Here is a 20,739-nt window from a genome sequence, read left to right as displayed (position 1 = left end):
AATAACTTACATAATTTACAAAAAATACAACTTGTTTCTCATAGTATTAATTAAAAACTATTCTTTAATATTTCACTTCTGTGCTACTAAATTAAAGTTATTTTTCCTAATTTTATTTTAATTTATTTTCCTTATTTGATCTCCTCAGGTTATTTTTGTAAATTTTCCTCAAATTATTTTTCTTGTAATTATGACTTTATTTTCATAATTTATAAAAATTACAATTTGTTTCTCATAGTATTAATTAAAAACTATTCTTTAATATTTCACTTCTATGCTACTAAAATGAAGTTATTTTTCCTAATTTTATTTTAATTTATTTTCCTTATTTGATCTCCTCAGGTTATTCTTGTAAATTTTCCTTAAATTATTTTTCTTCTAATTATGACTTCATTTCCATAAGTTATAAAAATTACAACTTTTTTCTCATAGTATTAATAAAAAAAAAATCACTTCTATGCTACTAAAATGAAGTTATTTTTCCTAATTTTATTTTATTTTATTTTCCTTATTTGATCTCCTCAGGTTATTCTTGTAAAATTTCCTCCAATTATTTTTCTTGTAATTCTAACTTTATTTCCATAATTTACAAAAAAATACAACTCGTTTCTCATAGTATTAATTAAAAACAATTTTTTAATATTTCACTTCTATGCTACTAAAATGAAGTTATTTTTCCTAATTTTATTTTATTTTATTTTCCTTATTTGATTTCATCAGGTTATTCTTGTAAAATTTCCTCAAATTATTTTTCTTGTAATTCTAACTTTATTTCCATAATTTACAAAAAATTACATCTTGTTTCTCATAGTATTAATTAAAAACAACTCTTTAATAGTTCATGGCTATATCACTGAAGGTTGATGTTGACTCACCGTAATTATTGGATTGGAATGAATGCCCGGGTATGATTCATAACCCTGTAGAGCTAAAGAGCAGTATTCCCAAGTAATGACTTGGGAATGACTCTGCACCTGTGGGAAAGCACATGGACGTTATTACCATGATGACTAGCACACTTCATACAAACAGGATTAGTATTTTAGTATAAATGTTTGTGTCCGAGGCTGCGCGGTGGAGTGGTTGTTATCACGTCTGTTGGAGCAAATCTACGTAGAGGCCGTATGCTCTTCCTGTGCTTGTATGGGTTTTTTCCAGGTATTCCCAGGCGTCCTCCCACATATCCAAAACACGCATATTCGGGTAATTGCAGCGTCTGATTTGCTTGTTTGTATTTGCCCTGTGGGTGGAGTCTACCTTTCATAGAAGGTCAGCTGGGGATAGGCTCCAGCTCACGTGCTGCAGTGTCATAGCTTAGTTTTTCCACAAGGTGGCACAAATCATTTAGTATACAGTACCGGGGGTGTCATATTTTTGTCATATTTCCATGTTATTATGACTTTATTCCTATATTATTATGGCGTTTTAACCAACCTAATTTGACAAAAATTACAACTTGTTTCTCATAGTATTGATTAGAAAAAATATTTAATATTTCACTTTTATGCTATTAAAATGAAGTTATTTTTTCTAATTTTATTCCAATTTATTTTTCTTATTTGATCTCCTCAGGTTATTCTTGTAAAATTTCCTCAAATTATTTTTCTTGTAATTATGACTTTATTTCTATAATTTACAAAAATTACAACTTGTTTCTCATAGTATTAATTAAAAACTATTCTTTAATATTTCACTTCTGTGCTACTAAAATGAAGTTATTTTTCCTAGTTTTATTTTTAATTTATTTTCTCGTCAGGTTATTCTGGTAAAATTTCCTCAAATTATTTTTCTTGTAATTATGACTTTATTTCCATAATTTACAAAAAAGTATTATTAAAAACAATTCTTTAATATTTCACTTCTATGCTACTAATATGAAGTATTTTTTTCTAATTTTATTCAAATTTATTTTTTCTTATTTGATCTCCTCAGGTTATTCTTGTAAAATTTCCTCAAATTATTTTTCTTGTAATTATGACTTTATTTCCATAATTTACAAAAAATACAACTTGTTTCTCATAGTATTAATTAAAAACAATTCTTTAATATTTCACCTCTGTGCTACTAAAATGAAGTTATTTTTCCCAATTTTATTTTTAATTTATTTTCCTTATTTGATCTCCTCAGGTTATTTTTGTAAAATTTCCTCAAATTGTTTTTCTTGTAATTATGACTTTATTTCCATAATTTATAAAAAATTACAACTTGTTTCTCATAGTATTAATTAAAACTCCGCACAGAGATGCCCAAGGACGGAATTGAACTCGTGTCTCCTAGCTGTGTGACCTGCGTGCGTACCCGGCCGCTGTGCAGCCCTGGTTCAGTATATATTTCATCAAAATAGTAGTCATGCCAAAATGTTGTGTTGCTGCTGGATGTTCATTATATCCGAGTGATACTGTCGTGGGGGTGCTGGAGCCTATCCCAGCTGTGCAGCATACCGAGCTAGACATAGACTAAATATTGCGTAAGGTAGTGTTGTGTATGTGTTCTATAAACAATTACCCAGTGCATATAAAGAGCCGTATTGTTATAAATGCTACCAAAAATCATAATAAAAAATCATAATACAAATTCCAGACAAAAGTCAGCATTATGTCTGAGACAGGTTAACAATAATTTCAGTTCTCACCTCCTCACATAAATCATACTCCCCCGTCACAGCTTATTCTCATTAGCAGAGTTAATGTTGTCATAAGAGCCGTCAGCCAGCTGGGCTGCAGAAGCCATTTGGCGGGCGGATTCGGTTACAGCGTGGCCTCACAAACACCTCATTCTCAGCGAACGTCCACCCCGGCATCTGTTTTGAGGTCCAGCATGTTTCACAAGCACGTTGCACAAGGAGGGAAGTGACCATGAGTGGGCGGAGTGTGACGTTTGGGGTTTGGGTTAGGTTAACAAAAGAGCAAGATTCTAACCGCACGTTTGTAAGCAGGATGTTCTTGTGTATTCTAGAGCCGTGTTTTCCGACCTTTTATTGAGCCGAGGCCCCAGAAAAACTGCGATGGAATTTATATCGGGGGTCTCAAACACGCGGCCCGCGGGCCAAATCTGGCCCGCAGGACACTAGTTTGAGGCCCCCCGCCTTGATATGAAAGTTTAATGTTAGTGCGGCCCCGCGCAAGTTTGATATGGATGCTGTATGGTATCATGTACCCAGAAAAAATTATTACGTTTGATTCATGTTCATGTTAAATGTTAAATAACTGTTAATAGTTATCCTCCCTATCCGTGTGGAAGTGGTAAGTTTTTGGCTATTTAAGTTTAAAGGAAATAACTTGAAGGCTACCGTTTAGGTCGCTAGCGGTCTAGTTTGCGAGTTAGCATGTGTCTCAAGACCCTGCAGTTGCGCAATATGTTGTAAATAAAAAGAGTATAAATGTGACTATAGTCGTGTTTTGTCATGTCTACAGGGCTCTAATAATGCTTTGTTCATTTTAATCTGAAAAAAATAATTTTTAAAAAGTTTTTATTATTTGCCGTTTTATTATTATTATTATTATATTTTTCTGTTTTTAATAAATGCATTTTTTTTTTGTTTTTTTCGCCAAGACCCTAGCTCCAGTGGCCCCCAAGTAAATTGAGTTTGAGACCCCTGATTTATATTGTGATTCTATGTTCAAGGCCATGTGCTTATGTTAGATTTGTTATTATTTTTATTATTTTTCACTATGTCTTGAATTGATAGGTGTTCCCAGGCCAGTTTTTAAATATAATCCATCCAGCGTATTCTAGTTCTGTTCCTTCTCTTGGCTAGGCAGGCATGCCCATAACACCTCACCAGAAAGTAAACACAGGCAGCTCTGTAAATTAAAATAGTCTTACAGCTACTTACAATATCTGCAAATGACAAGCACGAGGGGTGGTGCATTCAATTCCGCAAATTTAATCCGTCATCTGAGGTTGAATATACGTAAAAAGGAGTACCTAGATTAAAAGGATGCTTCGCCAAAGCGATAAAACTTTCAGAGGAAACACAAATATCCAAAAGACGGCAAAAAAAGGAAGAGCGGATGACTAAAAAGTGGTGGATTGCAAGGTTTCTGACCTATTTTCCTTCGTGATGTGCCCGCCAACACGTCTGATTCGGCCCCTTTGCCCTGTGTCTCAAAAGACAAATATTTGTCTGTGATGGCGACAGCGGATGACACACCAGGTCCATCGAGTCCATCCATCCTTGATTTTTTTTTTTTTATAAACTGAAATGGATTATTGGTATGTTTATGTCAAGAAGTGTCAATTTCTGATGATTTGGACTGATTTTCACAGCACACATAATATTGTGTTTTAGGGCTATATATGCTATATATGGTATATACCAAAAGAAAGGTTAGCCTCTCATCTTTCATGAGAAGAAAAAGTTTGTGTCTACCTTTTTCCGTTCTTTAGTAATCAGCAGTAGAACATAGATAAGTTTCAGCAAAATGTGAAAAGACACATTTCAAGCATAACTTTCACTTTGACACAAATGCCATACATATTTAGCCAAAATTTATAAATCCTATGCCACCGCATGAACAACACAAAAAACGGACACTGTGCCTTTTCACTTCCTGGTTGCTGTGCAGTGTGTATTTCTATTGGAAAATTGCAGGCAGAGCTCTTATAAAATGCACTAGTGCCACTTTGTGGCCGTTTTTCTGTCGTAAACCTGCACCAAACATGATCTCTTTTATAGTGGAGTTGCGTCATCACGTCTTTTTACCTCTAGCGCAGGGGCCGCATGGATTTAACAAAATTGACGGGGGGCCAGACTATATATTTTACACGTAACAGTCCACCTGGAGTTATTGTATGCAATCATGCAATCTGCTATATGTGCACTTTGAGATCATTTATTTCATGTAAAGTGCGTTAAAAATTATTATTTATAAAAAATTTATTAAGATTTTTTTTCCTCTGCCCATTTTTCCAAAAATTACAACTTTATTTGTTGTTGGTTAGGTTAGTTGCTTTTTCTCATAATATTGTTAAAATATATTACTAATGTTATTAATATTAATATTATTTCTTCTTTAATATTTCACTAAAAGTGATTTTTTACTCATAATATTACAACTTTATTCTAGTAAAATCTTTTTCTTTTAATATTATGATTTTTTTTCCACTGCCTAATTTTCCAAAAATTACAACTTTATTTGTTGTTGGTTGGGTCATAATATTGCTAAAATGTATTACTAATATTATTAATATTAACATTATTTCTTCTTTAATATTTCACTTAGAGTGACTTTTTCTTCCTCTTACTATTATGACTTTATTCTAGTAAAATTTTGACTTTTTTGCTATCATATTATGATTTTTTTTTCCTCTGCCTAATTTTCCAAAAATTACAACTTTATTTGTTGTTGGTTAGGTTAGTTGCTTTTTTTCTCATAATATTGTTAAAATATATTACTAATGTTATTAATATTAATATTATTTCTTCTTTAATATTTCACTAAAAGTGTTTTTTTCCTCATAATATTACAACTTTATTCTAGTAAAATCTTTTTCTTTTAATATTATTTTTTTTCCTCTGCCCAATTTTCCAAAAATTACAACATTATTTGTTGTTGGTTGGGTTAGTTGCTTTTTTCTCATAATATTGATAAAATGTATTGCTAATATTATTAATATTAACATTATTTCTTCTTTGATATTTCACTAAAAGTGACTTTTTCTTCGTTATAATATTATGACTTTATTCTAGTAAAATTTTTTTGCTATAATATTATGATTTTTTTCCCCCCTCTGCCTAATTTTCCAAAATTACAACTTTATTTGTTGTTGGTTATGTTAGTTGCTTTTTTCTCATAATATTGTTAAAGTATATTACTAATATCATTATTTTTTTATTATTAATTTTTTGTTGTTATTATTTAATATTTTTAAATTTTGTAATTTTTTGTTTTCATGCATTTTAGTAAGGGAACTGATATTTGAGTGTGTATTACCCAACTTTCCCTGTCCAGTAATCATTTATGGCCATTCCGGGTTCCTCTAACACTGCATGTAGTGTTACTGACTGCTCCGACCCACGTGATGCAGCTACAACAGCCACACTAAGTTGCCCAACCACAGACCCTCCTCTCCCTGACACTTTTACGCACACGCACACACACACACACACATGCATCGTGGACATACACACGCACATAGTTCATGTGTTTTTTTTAAAGGCCCACTCTGGCCATGTGCCCGGGGAGGAGGAGCCAAACAGAAAGAGCCATAGAGGGGCAGAGTGAAGGAGGAGTGTACCCTCAGAGAGTTCCGCTCACTTTGGATTTGAAACAAACCGCCTCGGTCTCCGCTGTCACGTTTTTGCGTCCAGCTCTTCGCCACCACATGAATCAGCGATGTGAGGAAATGGCTCTTTAATAGCCGCCGCTCCCTTGGCTTTGGCCGCGCGTTGGACGGGAGGCATGCGGCTGGAACACAGCGAGGAGGGCTTTCCTCCGTCTGTCCGTGCGTCAAAGGAAACCCGGTGCGGCGTGAGGGGGAAGGAGAGCGCGCACAAGAGCCGAGGAATAGTGGAGTGTCCCTGGGAGGAGGAAGGGGACGATTAGAGGAGAACAATCACAAAGAAAGAAAGAAAGGACACCACCGCGACTTTAAACATGAGTTTGCCGACTAACTGTGTATATCTGGCCCCCTCGTTCCAGGACCGCTACTTCAAAATGCGCAATGGGAATATCTGCGGGTCACCGTGCGCCGTCAATAGACCCATCGATATTGTGCAGAAACGAAGACGGTAGGCAAGATGTGGAGTCAATGCATTACACTCAATTCTCTTATCATCCTCATTAATGAAGCCCCTCTCATTTTTAGTCATATTCCATTAAAAATAACACAAAAAATGTTTTTCATGTAAACATTTTTATATTTTTTAATATTTAATATTTGTAATGCATTACACTCAATTCTCTTATAAACCTCATTAATGAAGCCCCTCTCATTTTTAGTAATATTCCATTAAAAATAACAAAAAAAATGTTGTTCATGTAAATATTTTTATATTTTTTAATATTTGATATTTGTAATGCATTACACTCAATTCTCTTATAATCCTCATTAATGAAGCCCCTCATTTTTAGTAATATTCCATTAAAAATAACAAAAAAAATGTTTTTCATGTAAATATTTTTATATTTTTATATTTTTTAATATTTTTAATGCATTACACTCAATTCTCTTATAATCCTCATTAATGAAGCCCCTCTCATTTTTAGTAATATTCCATTAAAAATAACACTAAAAAATGTTTTTCATGTAAATCTTTTTATATTTTTATATTTTTTAATATTTAATATTTTTAATGCATTACACTCAATTCTAATGAAGCCCCTCCCCATCTATTTTAATCTATTTAAATCTATTTTAATCTATTTTAATCTATTTTAATATTTAATATTTTTAATGCATTACACGCAATTCTCTTTTAATCCTAATTAATGAAGCCCCTCTCATTTTTAGTAATATTCCATTAAAAATAACAAAAAAAACAAAAAAAAATTTTTTTGTAAATATTTTAATATTTTAATATTTTGTGACTAATTATATATATGACTAAATATATGTGACTAATTTTAGTGTATTTCCATAGTATTTTTGTCTTAGTGAAGTCAAGCTATACACTGCAAATATCCAAGATGAAATTAATGTATTTATTTTAATTTATTTATTTACTACAAATATGTTTTCCTATCTTTCCGCAATTTTATAATCTGAATTTTCAATGTTTTTTATGATATTTTTATACATAGTGTAGTGCTTGATAAAAATGACATTTGATTGACGCATGGCAGCTTTAAAGGCACTGTGACTTTAAACATTTATTATGACTGTCCACCCCTTACAATTGTAACAGTTCATTTGGAAGAAATTTGTTCAAAAACTGGATATATTAATATATGACCTGAATTGTTATTACAGCATTTATCATTGAATGGCTGATGATGATGATGATGTGGCTTTGGTCGAATGGGAATGTTTGCGAAAACTCTTCTCAATCAGGATTACACACATGTCATCTCCCTCTTTGTCAGCTGTGTTATTCTTCTGGTCAAGACCTTCAACAAAAACTGCATCCATGCATTGGTTGTTGATGTCATCTCATTTACGTAATTGGCTATGACGCATGTGCATTTACAGCGGAATCTAAGTTCGCGTCCTCGGGCCATTCAATCGATCGCAACTGGACTGTTTGGTTGTCTTGAGAAGACGTTTCGCCTCCCATTCGTGTAGTCTGAGAGCTCGGTGCAAGATCCAATCGGTTTATCCTCTAAAGGAGGAGACAGGTTGGTTCTTGTCATATGACCAACTGAATATTTGAAATGACATTATTTTTCCTCACTCGTCAAACTGCAACTTCTTTTCTTGTTAGAATATTTTTTTATATAATAGTTTTTTTATATTTAATATTTTGACTATTTTAATATTAACATTATTTCTTCTTTAATATTTCATTAAAAGTGACTTTTTCTTCCTCATACTATTATGACTTTATTCTAGTAAAAGTTTGACTTTTTTGCTATAATATTATAATTTTTTTGATTGCTAAAATATATTACTAATGTTATTAATATTAATATTATTTTTTCTTTAATATTTCACTAAAAGTGACTTTATTCCTCATAATATTACAACTTTATTCTGGTAAAATGTAGACTTTTTTACTATAATATTATGATTTTTTTTCTCTGCCTAATTTTTCAAAAATTACAACTTTAGGTTATTTGCTTTTTTCTCATAATATGGCTAAAATGGCTAATATGGCTAAAATATATTACTAATGTTATTAATATTATTTCTTCTTTAATATTTCATTAAAAGTGACATTTTCTTCCTCATACTATCATGACTTTATTCTCGTAAAATTTTGACTTTTTTGCTATAATATTATGATTTTTTTCAAAGTATTGAAAGTATATTTTTCATCAAAATAGTAGTCATACCAAAATGTTGTGTTGCTGCTGGATGTTCGCAGTATCCGAGTGATCCGAGTCGTGGGGGTGCTGGGGCCTATCCCAGCTGTGTTCGGGCGAGAGGCGGGGTACACCCTGGACTGGTCACCAGCCAGCTAATCACAGGGCACATATAGACAAACAACCATTCATACTCACATTCATACCTATGGACAATTTGGAGTAGCCAATTAACCTTGCATGTTTTATACTCGGAGAAAACCAACGCATGCACGGGGAGAACATGCAAACTCCACACAGAGATGGCCGAGGGTGGGATTGAACCCTGGTCTCCTAGCTGTGAGGTCTGCGTGCTAAACACTCGACCGCCGTGCAGTCCTGATTGATTAAATTCCCTGAATATTCATAAGCTTAGTTAGCTTAGTTAGCTTGGTTAGCGTCAATCTGTTGTAAACATATCATCATGGTCCATAGGACATTAATAACAAACACAACAACAAGACGGTAAAAAGATGGCTTACTTAAGGTAGTACTTTTTCCACAACCTAGAAAAGAACCCGACCAAGCTTTGTACTACACGTATGTAGTAGTACATGTATGTATGTAGACCTAGAAGTGTAAAACTATGAAAGCATGTTTTGTGTTAATTAACCTTCGTACAAAGAACCACAAGTCAATCACCGATAAGTACTTCTGCCAGTACTTAATATGCGTGTTTTCCACCAGAAGGAAGTATGACTAATTTTTAAGACAGTCCTGATGACGTGAGCCTTTTTCAGGACTAAAATGTCTCGAGGCTGTCCCACTGGTGAAACGCCTTCACGGAGACACGGATAATGATGGCAGGGTCAACCACATTCACGGGCCTGATGCATAAACCACATGTGTGTAATAACACGTGTGAAAAAGCGGCAGAGGAAGGCTTCACTCTATTATTACTTGGAATGGTTTCAACCCAGTCTTTGTGCTTTTTCCATATAAGAACGTTGTAAAGACTGCTGGATTATGGGTAGTTTTTTGTTAGACGTGCGCATCCAGGCCGGGATTTCATGTGTGTGTTCAAATGTGACACGAGTGGTGTTGAAGCTTACTTTTGTACTGATGGTTATCAGCTGTTTTCTCATAGGACTCAGTAGTACGTAATAAGATCTTTATTGGGGCTAACAGTCTTTTCTACTGTTTGGTTTTATCCAAACATTGCATGTGTATTTTATGGATTATGGTAATGGTAATGGTTTGATTTCATTTGAACATGCATCAGATTACAATTGAATGCATCACATAATCAGTTCCCAGTTCCACATGTCCAAAAGGAGTAGGAAGAAGCAAAGCTTATTAAATCCTACCCCTCCATCTGGTACTTTTACAATTAGTAACTGTTACATTTGTTCACTTCCTGCTTTCCTAATATAGTTTAAGGTTTTTTTTTGTTTGTTTGTTTTTTTAATTTTTTTGTCCCGTACCGAAGTACATTATTTTTCCTCACTCATCAAACTGCAACTTCTTTTCTTGTTAGAATATAATTTTTTATATAATATTTTTTTTATATTTAATATTTTGACTTTAATCTGGTAAAAATGCGGCTGTTTGTTTGGCTTTTTTTCCAAACCATATTTTGACTTTTTTTGCTATAATATTATGATTATTTTTCTTCTGCCTAATTTTCCAAAAAATATTATCATAAAATTAAAATTATAAAAGAAATAATAAATAAAATTATTATTATATAAATAAAATATTATTCTAACTTTATTTGTTGTTGGTTAGGTTAGTTGCTTTTTTCTCATAATATTGCTAAAATATATTACTAATATTATTAATATTAACATTATTTCTTCTTTAATATTTCACTAAAAGTGACTTTTTCTTCCTCATACTATTATGACTTTATTCTAGTAAAATTTTGACTTTTTTGCTATAATATTATGATTTTTTTTCCTCTGCCTAATTTTCCAAAAATTACAACTTTATTTGTTGTTGGTTAGGTTAGTTGCTTTTTTCTCATAATATTACTAAAATATATTACTAATATTATTAATATTAACATTATTTTTTCTTTAATATTTCACCAAAAGTGGCTTTTTCTTCCTCATACTATTATGACTTTATGCTAGTAAAATTTTGACTTTTTTGCTATAATGTTATGATTTTTTTTTCCTCTGCCTAATTTTCAAAAAATTACAAATTTATTTGTTGTTGGTTAGGTTAGTTGCTTTTTTTCCTCATAATATTGTTAAAATACATTAATAATGTTATTAATATTAATATTATTTCTTCTTTAATATTTCACTAAAAGTGATTTTTTTCCCTCATAATATTACGACTTTATTCTAGTAAAAGTTTGACTTTTTTGCTATAATATTATGATTTTTTCCTCTGCCTAATTTTCCAAAAATTACAACTTTATTTGTTGTTTGTTGTAATATTAACATTATTTCTTCTTTAATATTTCACTAAAATTTACTTTTTTCTTCCTCATAATATTACGACTTTTTTCTAGTAAAATTTTGACATTTTGCTTAATATTATGTAGGGATGGCGGTACAGATAATTATTGGCCCGATATCAACATAAAAATGTGGTTGATATCGGTATAAGATTTTTTTCCCGATCATGAAAACCAATATTTAAAAAATGCTGTGTGCAGTATCGGTATTAGCTGATATCGGTATCAGAAATTTAGAAATGGACCATATCGGTTTTTGGCCAAAAAGCTAATATTGGACATCCCTAAAATGTTTATATATATTTTTTTACTTCTTAACTGTCAGTAATGATTACTGTATTGTAATGATTGTTCTTTTAATGTCATTTCCTGATGTTAGTCTTTGTCTATGGTGTTAATAATTACATTTAGACCGGCTTGCTGGCTTACTAAATCCTGACTGTTGTACTTCTAGACTACTCAACTCAAACATCAGCGTTAAATATCCCAACGCAACACACGCGGATATTGCATGACTTTTCCGGCTCTCCGCTACCAGTTCAGCTATGAGCTGTGACCTTTGGCGGTGTCACAGCAGGTTAGCTAACCCCGTGGTGCCTCGGCCCGTGTCATCACACTGAGACATGACGCACAGCTCGCTCATGATGAGGTCAAAGTTCACCGCGAGCTGCCAGCCTGTTGTGACATAATATGAAGAGTTGTGGAAGCTCTGCCAGAGCAGCCAAATTCTTGGTGAGTCAGACGTAATTCTAATTGACAATATCAGCGCCGGCTTTGTGTTTGTGCGGCCAGTTCCTCATTTGGACTCGACCTGCTGATGAAGATCCAAATCCTGTTCCACTGTGGTGACATCAATGCATCCACAGGTGGTCCTCCGGTTATGACGCACTTTCATAAGCCGGAGTTCCATCGTGTGAGGTTTTCCTGCGTACATGCAGGAAATTATTTCTTACCGCCCAAAGGTTTTTTTTTTTATTTACTCCACCCCTGGTCCTCCTCCAGATACGCCCATACCGCGATGATTGGTCACATTGCCATGCGATCCCGGGGACTTCCCGGACAGCTGCCGAGCTCATTTTGTCCGTTTACCTACACCAAATAAACAGTTAGGATACGGATGGATAGATGGATAGATAGATAGATGGATGGATAGATGGATAGATGGATAGATAGAGAGAGAGAGAGATGGATGGATGGATGGATGGATGGATAGATAGAGAGAGCGAGAGAGAGGGGGGATGGATGGATGGATGGATAGATGGATAGATAGATGATAGAGAGAGAGACAGAGAGAAAGAGATGGATGGATGGATAGATAGGGAGAGAGGGGAATGGATGGATAGATGGATGGATGGATAGATAGATAGATGGATGGATGGATAGATGGATAGATAGATAGATAGATAGAGCGGGTGGATAGATGGATAGAGAGAGGGAGGGGGGGTGGATGGATGGATGGATAGATACGTAGATGGATAGAGAGAGACAGAGAGAAAGAGACGGATGGATGGATGGATGGATGGATAGATGGATAGATAGAGAGAGAGGAAAATGGATGGATGAATAGATGGATAGAGAGAGAGAGACGGATGGATAGATGGATAGAGAGAGAGAGGGGGGGTGGATGGATGGATGGATGGATGGATGGATGGATGGATGGATAGATGGATAGAGAGAGAGACAGAGAGCAAGGGACGGATGGATGGATGGATAGATAGAGAGAGAGGGGAATGGATGGATAGATGGATAGATGGATGGATGGATGGATGGATGGATGGATGGATGGATGGATAGAGAGAGAGACAGAGAGCAAGGGACGGATGGATGGATGGATAGAGAGAGAGGGGAATGGATGATAGATGGATAGATGGATAGATGGATGGATGGATGGATGGATGGATGGATAGATAGATGGATAGAGAGAGAGAGACGGATGGATAGATGGATAGAGAGAGAGAGGGGGGGTGGATGGATGGATGGATGGATGGATGGATGGATGGATGGATGGATGGATAGATGGATAGAGAGAGAGACAGAGAGCAAGGGACGGATGGATGGATGGATAGATAGAGAGAGAGGAGAATGGATGGATAGATGGATAGATGGATGGATGGATGGATAGAGAGAGAGACAGAGAGCAAGGGACAGATGGATGGATGGATAGATAGAGAGAGAGAGGGGAATGGATGATAGATGGATAGATGGATGGATGGATGGATGGATGGATAGATAGATGGATAGAGAGAGAGACAGAGAGAAAGAGAGGGATGGATGGGTAGTTGGATAGATAGAGAGAGAGGGGAATGGATGGATGGATGGATGGATGGATGGATGGATAGATAGATAAAATGATAGATAGAACGATGGATGGATGGATAGATAGAATGATAGATAGATAGAACGATAGATGGATGGATGGATAGATAAAACGATAGATAGATAGATAGATAGAACGATGGATGGATGGATAGATAGAATGATAGATAGATAGAACAATAGATGGATGGATAGATAGATGGATAGAACGATGGATGGATGGATAGATAGAATGATAGATAGATAGAACGATGGATGGATGGATAGATAGATGGCTCCCGTATTATAATAAATAATAATAACAATGTGGAGAACAAATAGATGACATCAAATATGAACAACAATGTACAGCATAAACAGTAAATTGCACCAATAATTTTGGCTTAATAATATAATAATTATAATAATATAAGGAAGTCAACCTCAAAGTCGGTGCTAAGCTCGGTTTTAGCCACCCAAAGCATATTTTCAGGGCTCACTTCCAAATGCGCAAACCTAATTATGTGACACTTTGGCGTCGTTTATCAGGAGAAAATGGAAAAATCATAAATGTTACCTTTACAACCACAAAATTCACCTGAAATAATTGAAACGACCATCAAAGTTCCAATTCAGTAACACCATCACCCCATTCCGTTCTAAGTACCAATACATCAGAGAGATTATTCTGGAATATTATTGGCTAATGACGTGAAAGAATAAAAGGGGCACAGCAAACCTTCAGAAAACAGCCGTGATGTGTTTTTGCCACGTCCGTCCCACTGTGAGCACAAGGACTGGATGCTCCTTAGCTGCCTCCAGCTAATTAGAGGAAGAAGTGGCCCAATCGTGTCTCTCCGTCGGACTCAATCACTGTAAACCGAAAGGCGCCAATTAGTGCTATATGAACACGATTAGAGTAGAGCGCAGCATGGCCTGTTAGCGGCCCCGGGTAGAATCCGTGTATGTGTGTGTGTGTGTGTGTGGCCTGAACCAGCCCACCCAGTTGTGTATCAGTGTGATGTCAGGTTGTTCGATTTTTTAGATCGATGCCGGAGCCAAAACTCTGTTTGGGGCTGCTGGGTGGGTAATGACTATGTGTGTGTGTTGTGTGCTTGTGGGTTGTTGTGGCCCCGTGTGTGACTGTCCTTTGCAGCTTCTAATGATGTTAATGCTGACCAGCCACTGTATTGAACTCTGCACCGCTGGGCGGACAGAGCTAATCACTGCCCATAGACTCTTTGATCGATACTTTTTCTGGGGGAGTGAATCAGCCTTTGGGGTAGTTCAGAAATATCAATCGCAATTATATTTATATTTAAATATATAAATGGTCATAAAGGGAAAATGCTAGTCTTTCTTTGTCAAATGTCTTTGAGCGTCCATTCATTGTGGGAATTCTGAGTGTCGAACATTTACAATAATTCCACTCAGCAACGGTTGGTATTATTTATATCAGGCCAAATGCTCAAATGCTTCAATGTTTAAAAAATGTGGCTTGTTTCTGCAAGAAAATCCAAATTGTTGTGATGTTTTAACCAACATAAGGTTCCTCTTGTGTTTGTTGACAAGCTTAACCAGGCATAACTTAAGGACAATGTGTTTTATTGTTAATTCATAATGACTGATGTGAACCAGGGGCGGCATGGCGGTCGAGTGGTTAGCATGTAGACCTCACAGCTAGGGGACCAGGGTTCAATTCCAGGGATCTCCCCATGCATGCGTGGGTTTTTACATTACCGTCAGCAGTCATGAGAGGGCGCTAGGCTAGCAACACAGAGGATGAAGAATTCAATGGATTTTGGTGATGTGGAAAGAGATCGGGAGCTTGGTGAACTCGTTGGCTTGTTATGTTAATTAAGGTTATTCGATTAAGCCTTGGGTTTGTTCTTGATGCTGTTTTGTAGCTCATTCATTCATTCATTTTCTACCGCTTATCCTCACGAGGGTCGCGGGGGGGGGGTGCTGGAGCCTATCCCAGCTGTCTTTGTAGCTGAATAACTGTAAATGTGTCACGTTAATAAGCCTGTCACGATAACAAACTTTTCTGGACGATAATTGTCCTACAAATTTTTGCCAATAAATTCATTCATTCATTCATTTTCTACCGCTTATCCTCACGAGGGTCGTGGGGGTGCTGGAGCCTATCCCAGCTGTCTTCGTAGCTGAATAACTGTAAACGTGTCACGTTAATAAGCCTGTCACGATACAAATTTTGCTAGATGATAATCATACCTATGGGCAATTTGAAGTCGCTAATTAACCTAGCATGTTTTTGGAATGTGGGAGGAAACCGGAGTACCCGGAGAAAACCCACGCATGCACGGAGAGAACATGCAAACTCCACACAGAGATGGCCGAGGATGGAATTGGAACTCGGGTCTCCTAGCTGTGAAGCCTGTGTGCTAACCACCCGGCCGCTGTGCAGCCCTGGTTCAGTATATTTTTCATCAAAATAGTAGTCGTGCCAAAATGTTGTGTTGCTGCTGGATGTTCACAGTATCCGAGTGATACTGTCGTGGGGGTGATGGAGCCTATCCCAGCTGTCTTTGGACGAGAGGCGGGGTACACCCTGGACTGGTGGCCAGCCAATCACAGGGCACATATAGACAAACAACCATTCACACTCACATTCATACCTATGGACAATTTGGTGTGGCCAATTAACCTAGCATGTTTTTGGAATGTGGGAGGAAACCGGAGTATCAGGAGAAAACCCACGCATGCACGGGGAGAACAAACTCAGAGATGACCGAGGGTGGCATTGAACTCGGGTCTCCTAGCTGTGAAGCTCCTAGCTTTTTTCTGCGGGAGCTACGGATCAAAATCTTATGCAATTGCCAAATTTGAACTATGAAGTAATGCGGGGCGTATACTAGTATATGTATTTTATGTATTCTATGTATATAACATACACGACAGCACCCTATAACCTTTACAGGTGAACTTCATTTGACCTTGTCTAAATGTTTGAATGTCCAACTGTTCAATGTTTCAGTGCTTTCTGCACAAGTTGCTGTTCTTAAAAAATAGCTGACTAGCAAAATAAATACTACATAGTGTATGCATACTGTATGTGTACAGTATATGTACTAAGCAGAGCTGATGACCTGCCTTGAACGTGATCTTGTCCTCTCCGCAGCTATATTTAGACGTGAGCTGCTCTGAGATGTTGATGTTGGACGCCGAGTATTTGCTGTGTTTTGACAGTCGTCCGCGGTGCTGGGTCAGGTTGGTGGGGTGATCAGCTGGCTCGTGCGCGTTTCGACGCCGTCATCGTTGCATTGTAGCACGCTGCAGCAGAGATCATATTGAAAGTAGTTCGTTAAGACGTAAACAAACAATGTCACGATGAAAGAAAAGATCAGTTTGACATGGCGCTACAAAGGGGAAGTAGGAGTATCCCCGCCCCCTGCTGCTTTTAGAGCAAATACACAATTGGTTTGAGGTGCAAAGAAAACATATGCACGATTAAGCGCCATCACGTGGTCAATTTAGCATGTCCAAAAAGTAGCATGGCTGCTTTTCCATGTCTGTAATTGCTAATTCATTCACTCCATAACGTTTACATGTTGACGCTTGTAATATTTCATTGGCTTACATTTGGGGATTTACAGTTTAGTAAGTTTATTCACTTACTTTTTTTATTTTTTATTTTTATTAAAGACAAAAAAATAGAGAATGCATAGCAATGGATAGATTGTTTAAAAAATTAATAATAATACGCACATATGAGTGTAAAAAAAGAAAAAATGATAAATAGTAAATGGCTTGAGTAAACAAAAAAAATAAGGTCATTACTCATTATAACCGCCTGACTCACTGTGTCATCCTACAAACAACATTAAAGTCATCATACAGTAACTTAACACTCCCAAGGTACCTAAGAATTATACATTACACGTACCAATACCGGTTTAAGATTCATTCATTCATTTTCTACCGGTGCTGGAGCAGGCGAGAGGCAGGGTACACCCTGGACTGGTGGCCAGCCAATCACAGTGCACATATAGACAAACAACCATTCACACTCACAATGGACAATTTGGAATCGCCTAGTTAATTAATTAAATAACCTCGCATGGTTTCGGAATGTGGGAAACCCGGAGAAAAACCCACGCATGCACAGGGAGAACATGCAAACTTGAGAATTGAACCCTGGTCTCCTAGCTGTGAGGTCTGCGCGGTAACCACTAGACCACCGTGCCGCCCACTTTTACATGTTGACGCTTGTAATATTTCATTGGGTTTATAATTTGTTCACTTAATTTGTCAAAGACAAAAAATAGAGAATTCATAGCAATGGATAGATTGCAGAATGTGTTGAAAAAAAATTAATATGCACATATGAGTATTAAAAAAGAAAAAAATGGTAAATATAACTAGCTTGAGCAAAAAAAAAAAAGTCATTACTCATAATAACCGCCTGACTCACTGTCATCTTACAAACACCATTAAAGTCATCACACAGTAACTTAACACTTCCAAGGTACCTAAGAAGTATACATTACATGTACCAATACCGGTTTAAAAGCAACAAGCAACATAGATGAATAGTGCTCCAATGTTGCTTATTTGCACCAGAGGGAGCCACAGGAGCCAGGGATAGTCTGAGGGGAGGCTGATGTCATTGCAGCGCCCCAATGAATGTGTTGCTTCGACGGAATGTCATGTGGGAAAACATTAAAATGTTGGGAGGTGTTAATTTTGAACTTGTATTGGCGCTTGTTTGTATATTTCTGAGGTATAATTTTGGAGTGTTAAGTTGATGTGTGATGAATTCAGTGTTTTCACTGAGATGACACTGTGAGTCATATTGTTATACTCATATATACTGACCTCCACCGATCTCCAGTGGGTCGACGAACGGGTTGTGAGTGCATCAACAAGTATAGACATTAAGAATAGATATATAACTAATGGAGTAAAAATGTAGATTAATCTTTATTCCATGTCTGCTCTTAGCCCTTCACGTTCATGCTCGCTACGTTTGTTTTTAATTAAAGAGTTTCCTCTTCGTTTTTCACTCATTTTAAAAGTTTCGTTGTAATACACACACTCACACAAATGAAGTGTTCTCTGATATGTTTTGGTTCTCTCCTCCTCACCACCAGCCTCCTTCCTGGTGTGGTGTTTGAGGCCTCCCAGCCAATTCCCACGCTACAAAGAATGAAAACAGGAGGGAGCGTGTGTTTATAGATGCGTGGCTTGACCTTTGACACGGGTCCCGTGTCATTTTCCCATCTAATACTCCCAAATACCATCTGGCCGTTCAGTGTTCTATACTGTATCACTCTAACACGCATCACAGAATCAAACTTAAATCCCTCAGCCCCAATTCCCATGAGCACACACACACATTGGCTGTCATTACCCATCCAGCCATTCAAACATGCTCTGCTAATTGACAGGAAATAGCTATATTAAGATAATATATAAGAAAAATATATACATCCATTTTGTTCCTTCACTCATTCTTTTGTCTATCTACTTCACTTGCACCTAAAATGGCTGCTAAAGGCGGCCAGGCTTCGGTTCTCACCGCTAGGCCTGTTAGCATTAGCAAATATATACACATGTATATACACAGACTTTCTTTTCTCACATAAACAACAAACATACAGTACATCAAAAGTCACTCTACATGACTATACTACATATCGTGGTGTACTTAAAAACTTCTTTTTCACTAACCTGAAACACACAAAAGAGCGGGAACAGTTGGTCGTCTCTCCAACACAGCAGTTGATTTATTTCTTCTTTAAGCAGGCTCTGCTAATTGACAGGAAATAGCTATATTAAGATAATATATATAAATATATGAGAAAATATACATTGAAATATACATCCATTTTGTTCCTTCACTCATATTTTTTGTTTATCTACTTCACTTGCACCTAAAATGGCTGCTAAAGGCGGCCAGGCTTCGGTTCTCACCGCTAGGCCTGTTAGCATTAGCGAATATACACATGTATATACACGGACTTTCTTTGCTCATATAAACAACAAACATACAGTACATCAAAAGTCACTCTACATGACTATACTATATATCGTGGTGTACTTAAAAACTTCTTTTTCACTAACCTGAAACACACAAAAGAGCGGGAACAGTTGGTCGTCTCTCCAACACAGCAGTTGATTTATTTCTTCTTTAAGCAGGCTCTGCTAATTGACAGGAAATAGCTATATTAAGATAATATATATAAATATATGAGAAAAATATACATTGAAATATACATCAATTTTGTTCCTTCACTCATATTTTTTGTTTATCTACTTCACTTGCACCTAAAATGGCTGCTAAAGGCGGCCAGGCTTCGGTTCTCACCGCTAGGCCTGTTAGCATTAGCGAATATACACATGTATATACACGGACTTTCTTTGCTCATATAAACAACAAACATACAGTACATCAAAAGTCACTGTACATGACTGTACTACATATCGTGGTGTACTTAAAAACTTCTTTTTCACTAACCTGAAACACACAAAAGAGCGGGAACAGTTGGTCGTCTCTCCAACACAGCAGTTTATTTAGCATTATTTAGCATATTTAGCATTCAAGCATGCTTTGCTAATTGACAGGAAATAGCCATATTAAGATAATATATAAGAAAAATATATACTACCATTTTGTTCCTTCACTCATATTTTTTGTTTATCTACTTCACTTGCACCTAAAATGGCTGCTAAAGGCGGCCAGGCTTTGGTCCTCACCGCTAGGCCTGTTAGCATTAGCAAATATATACACATGTATATACACGGACTTTCTTTGCTCATATAAACAACAAACATACAGTACATCAAAAGTCACTGTACACGACTGTACTACATATTGTGGTGTACTTAAAAACTTCTTTTTCACCAACCTGAAACACATAAAAGAGCAGCAGTTGATTTATTTCTTCTTCTTCACCCCTGTGTGCGGCCTTCCCAACAACCAAGCCGCAACGCCCCCCAGTGGCGCCACCGTGCAACAGCACCTAGTGCCCTACTTTCAACCACAAATTATAGGAAGATTAAATGAAAACCCCTTTTGTTTTTTTTTTGTGTTTTTTTCACACTTTTACACCTGAAAGGAGGCTGATG

The 20,739-nt window shown here is 36.2% G+C and overlaps 1 protein-coding gene and 1 long non-coding RNA gene across 9 annotated transcripts in view; one reads left to right on the top strand and one right to left on the bottom strand.

Annotated features, from left to right (window-relative positions):
• Positions 1–20,739, top strand: part of pde4cb (phosphodiesterase 4C, cAMP-specific b) — a 77,401-nt gene that overhangs the window by 28,447 nt on the left and 28,215 nt on the right. The window contains exon 1 of one of the 4 annotated variants that reach the window (XM_058072587.2): positions 6,130–6,733. The exons of the other annotated variants lie outside the window; for them this stretch is intronic. Within the exon in view, the coding sequence (XP_057928570.2) occupies positions 6,600–6,733 (134 nt within the window). The 5' untranslated portion in view covers positions 6,130–6,599. Of the gene's footprint in view, positions 1–6,129; positions 6,734–20,739 lie in introns of those variants that run through there. 4 annotated transcript variants of the gene reach the window in all.
• LOC131129259 (uncharacterized) lies at positions 37–20,359 on the bottom strand. Of its 5 annotated transcripts, none has more exons than XR_013627312.1 (5): positions 19,735–20,359; positions 19,342–19,419; positions 16,762–16,941; positions 14,387–14,520; positions 5,867–6,523 (listed from the first exon to the last, which is right to left on the bottom strand). It is a non-coding gene; the product is annotated as an uncharacterized LOC131129259 (long non-coding RNA). The 5 variants fall into 5 exon arrangements; XR_013627311.1 differs by lacking the exon at positions 5,867–6,523 and having other exon boundaries at positions 14,284–14,520; positions 19,735–19,815; positions 20,129–20,357; XR_013627313.1 differs by lacking the exon at positions 5,867–6,523 and having other exon boundaries at positions 14,284–14,520; positions 19,735–19,812; positions 20,129–20,356.

This window comes from Doryrhamphus excisus, linkage group LG4 (assembly GCF_037039965.1).
Source record: "Doryrhamphus excisus strain RoL-2023G ecotype Guam linkage group LG4, RoL_Dexc_Guam_v1.1, whole genome shotgun sequence".
Taxonomy (NCBI): Eukaryota; Metazoa; Chordata; class Actinopteri; order Syngnathiformes; family Syngnathidae; genus Doryrhamphus; species Doryrhamphus excisus.
The sequence above is the reverse complement of the archived record's forward strand: the minus strand, read 5'-3'. Positions and strand labels throughout refer to the sequence as shown.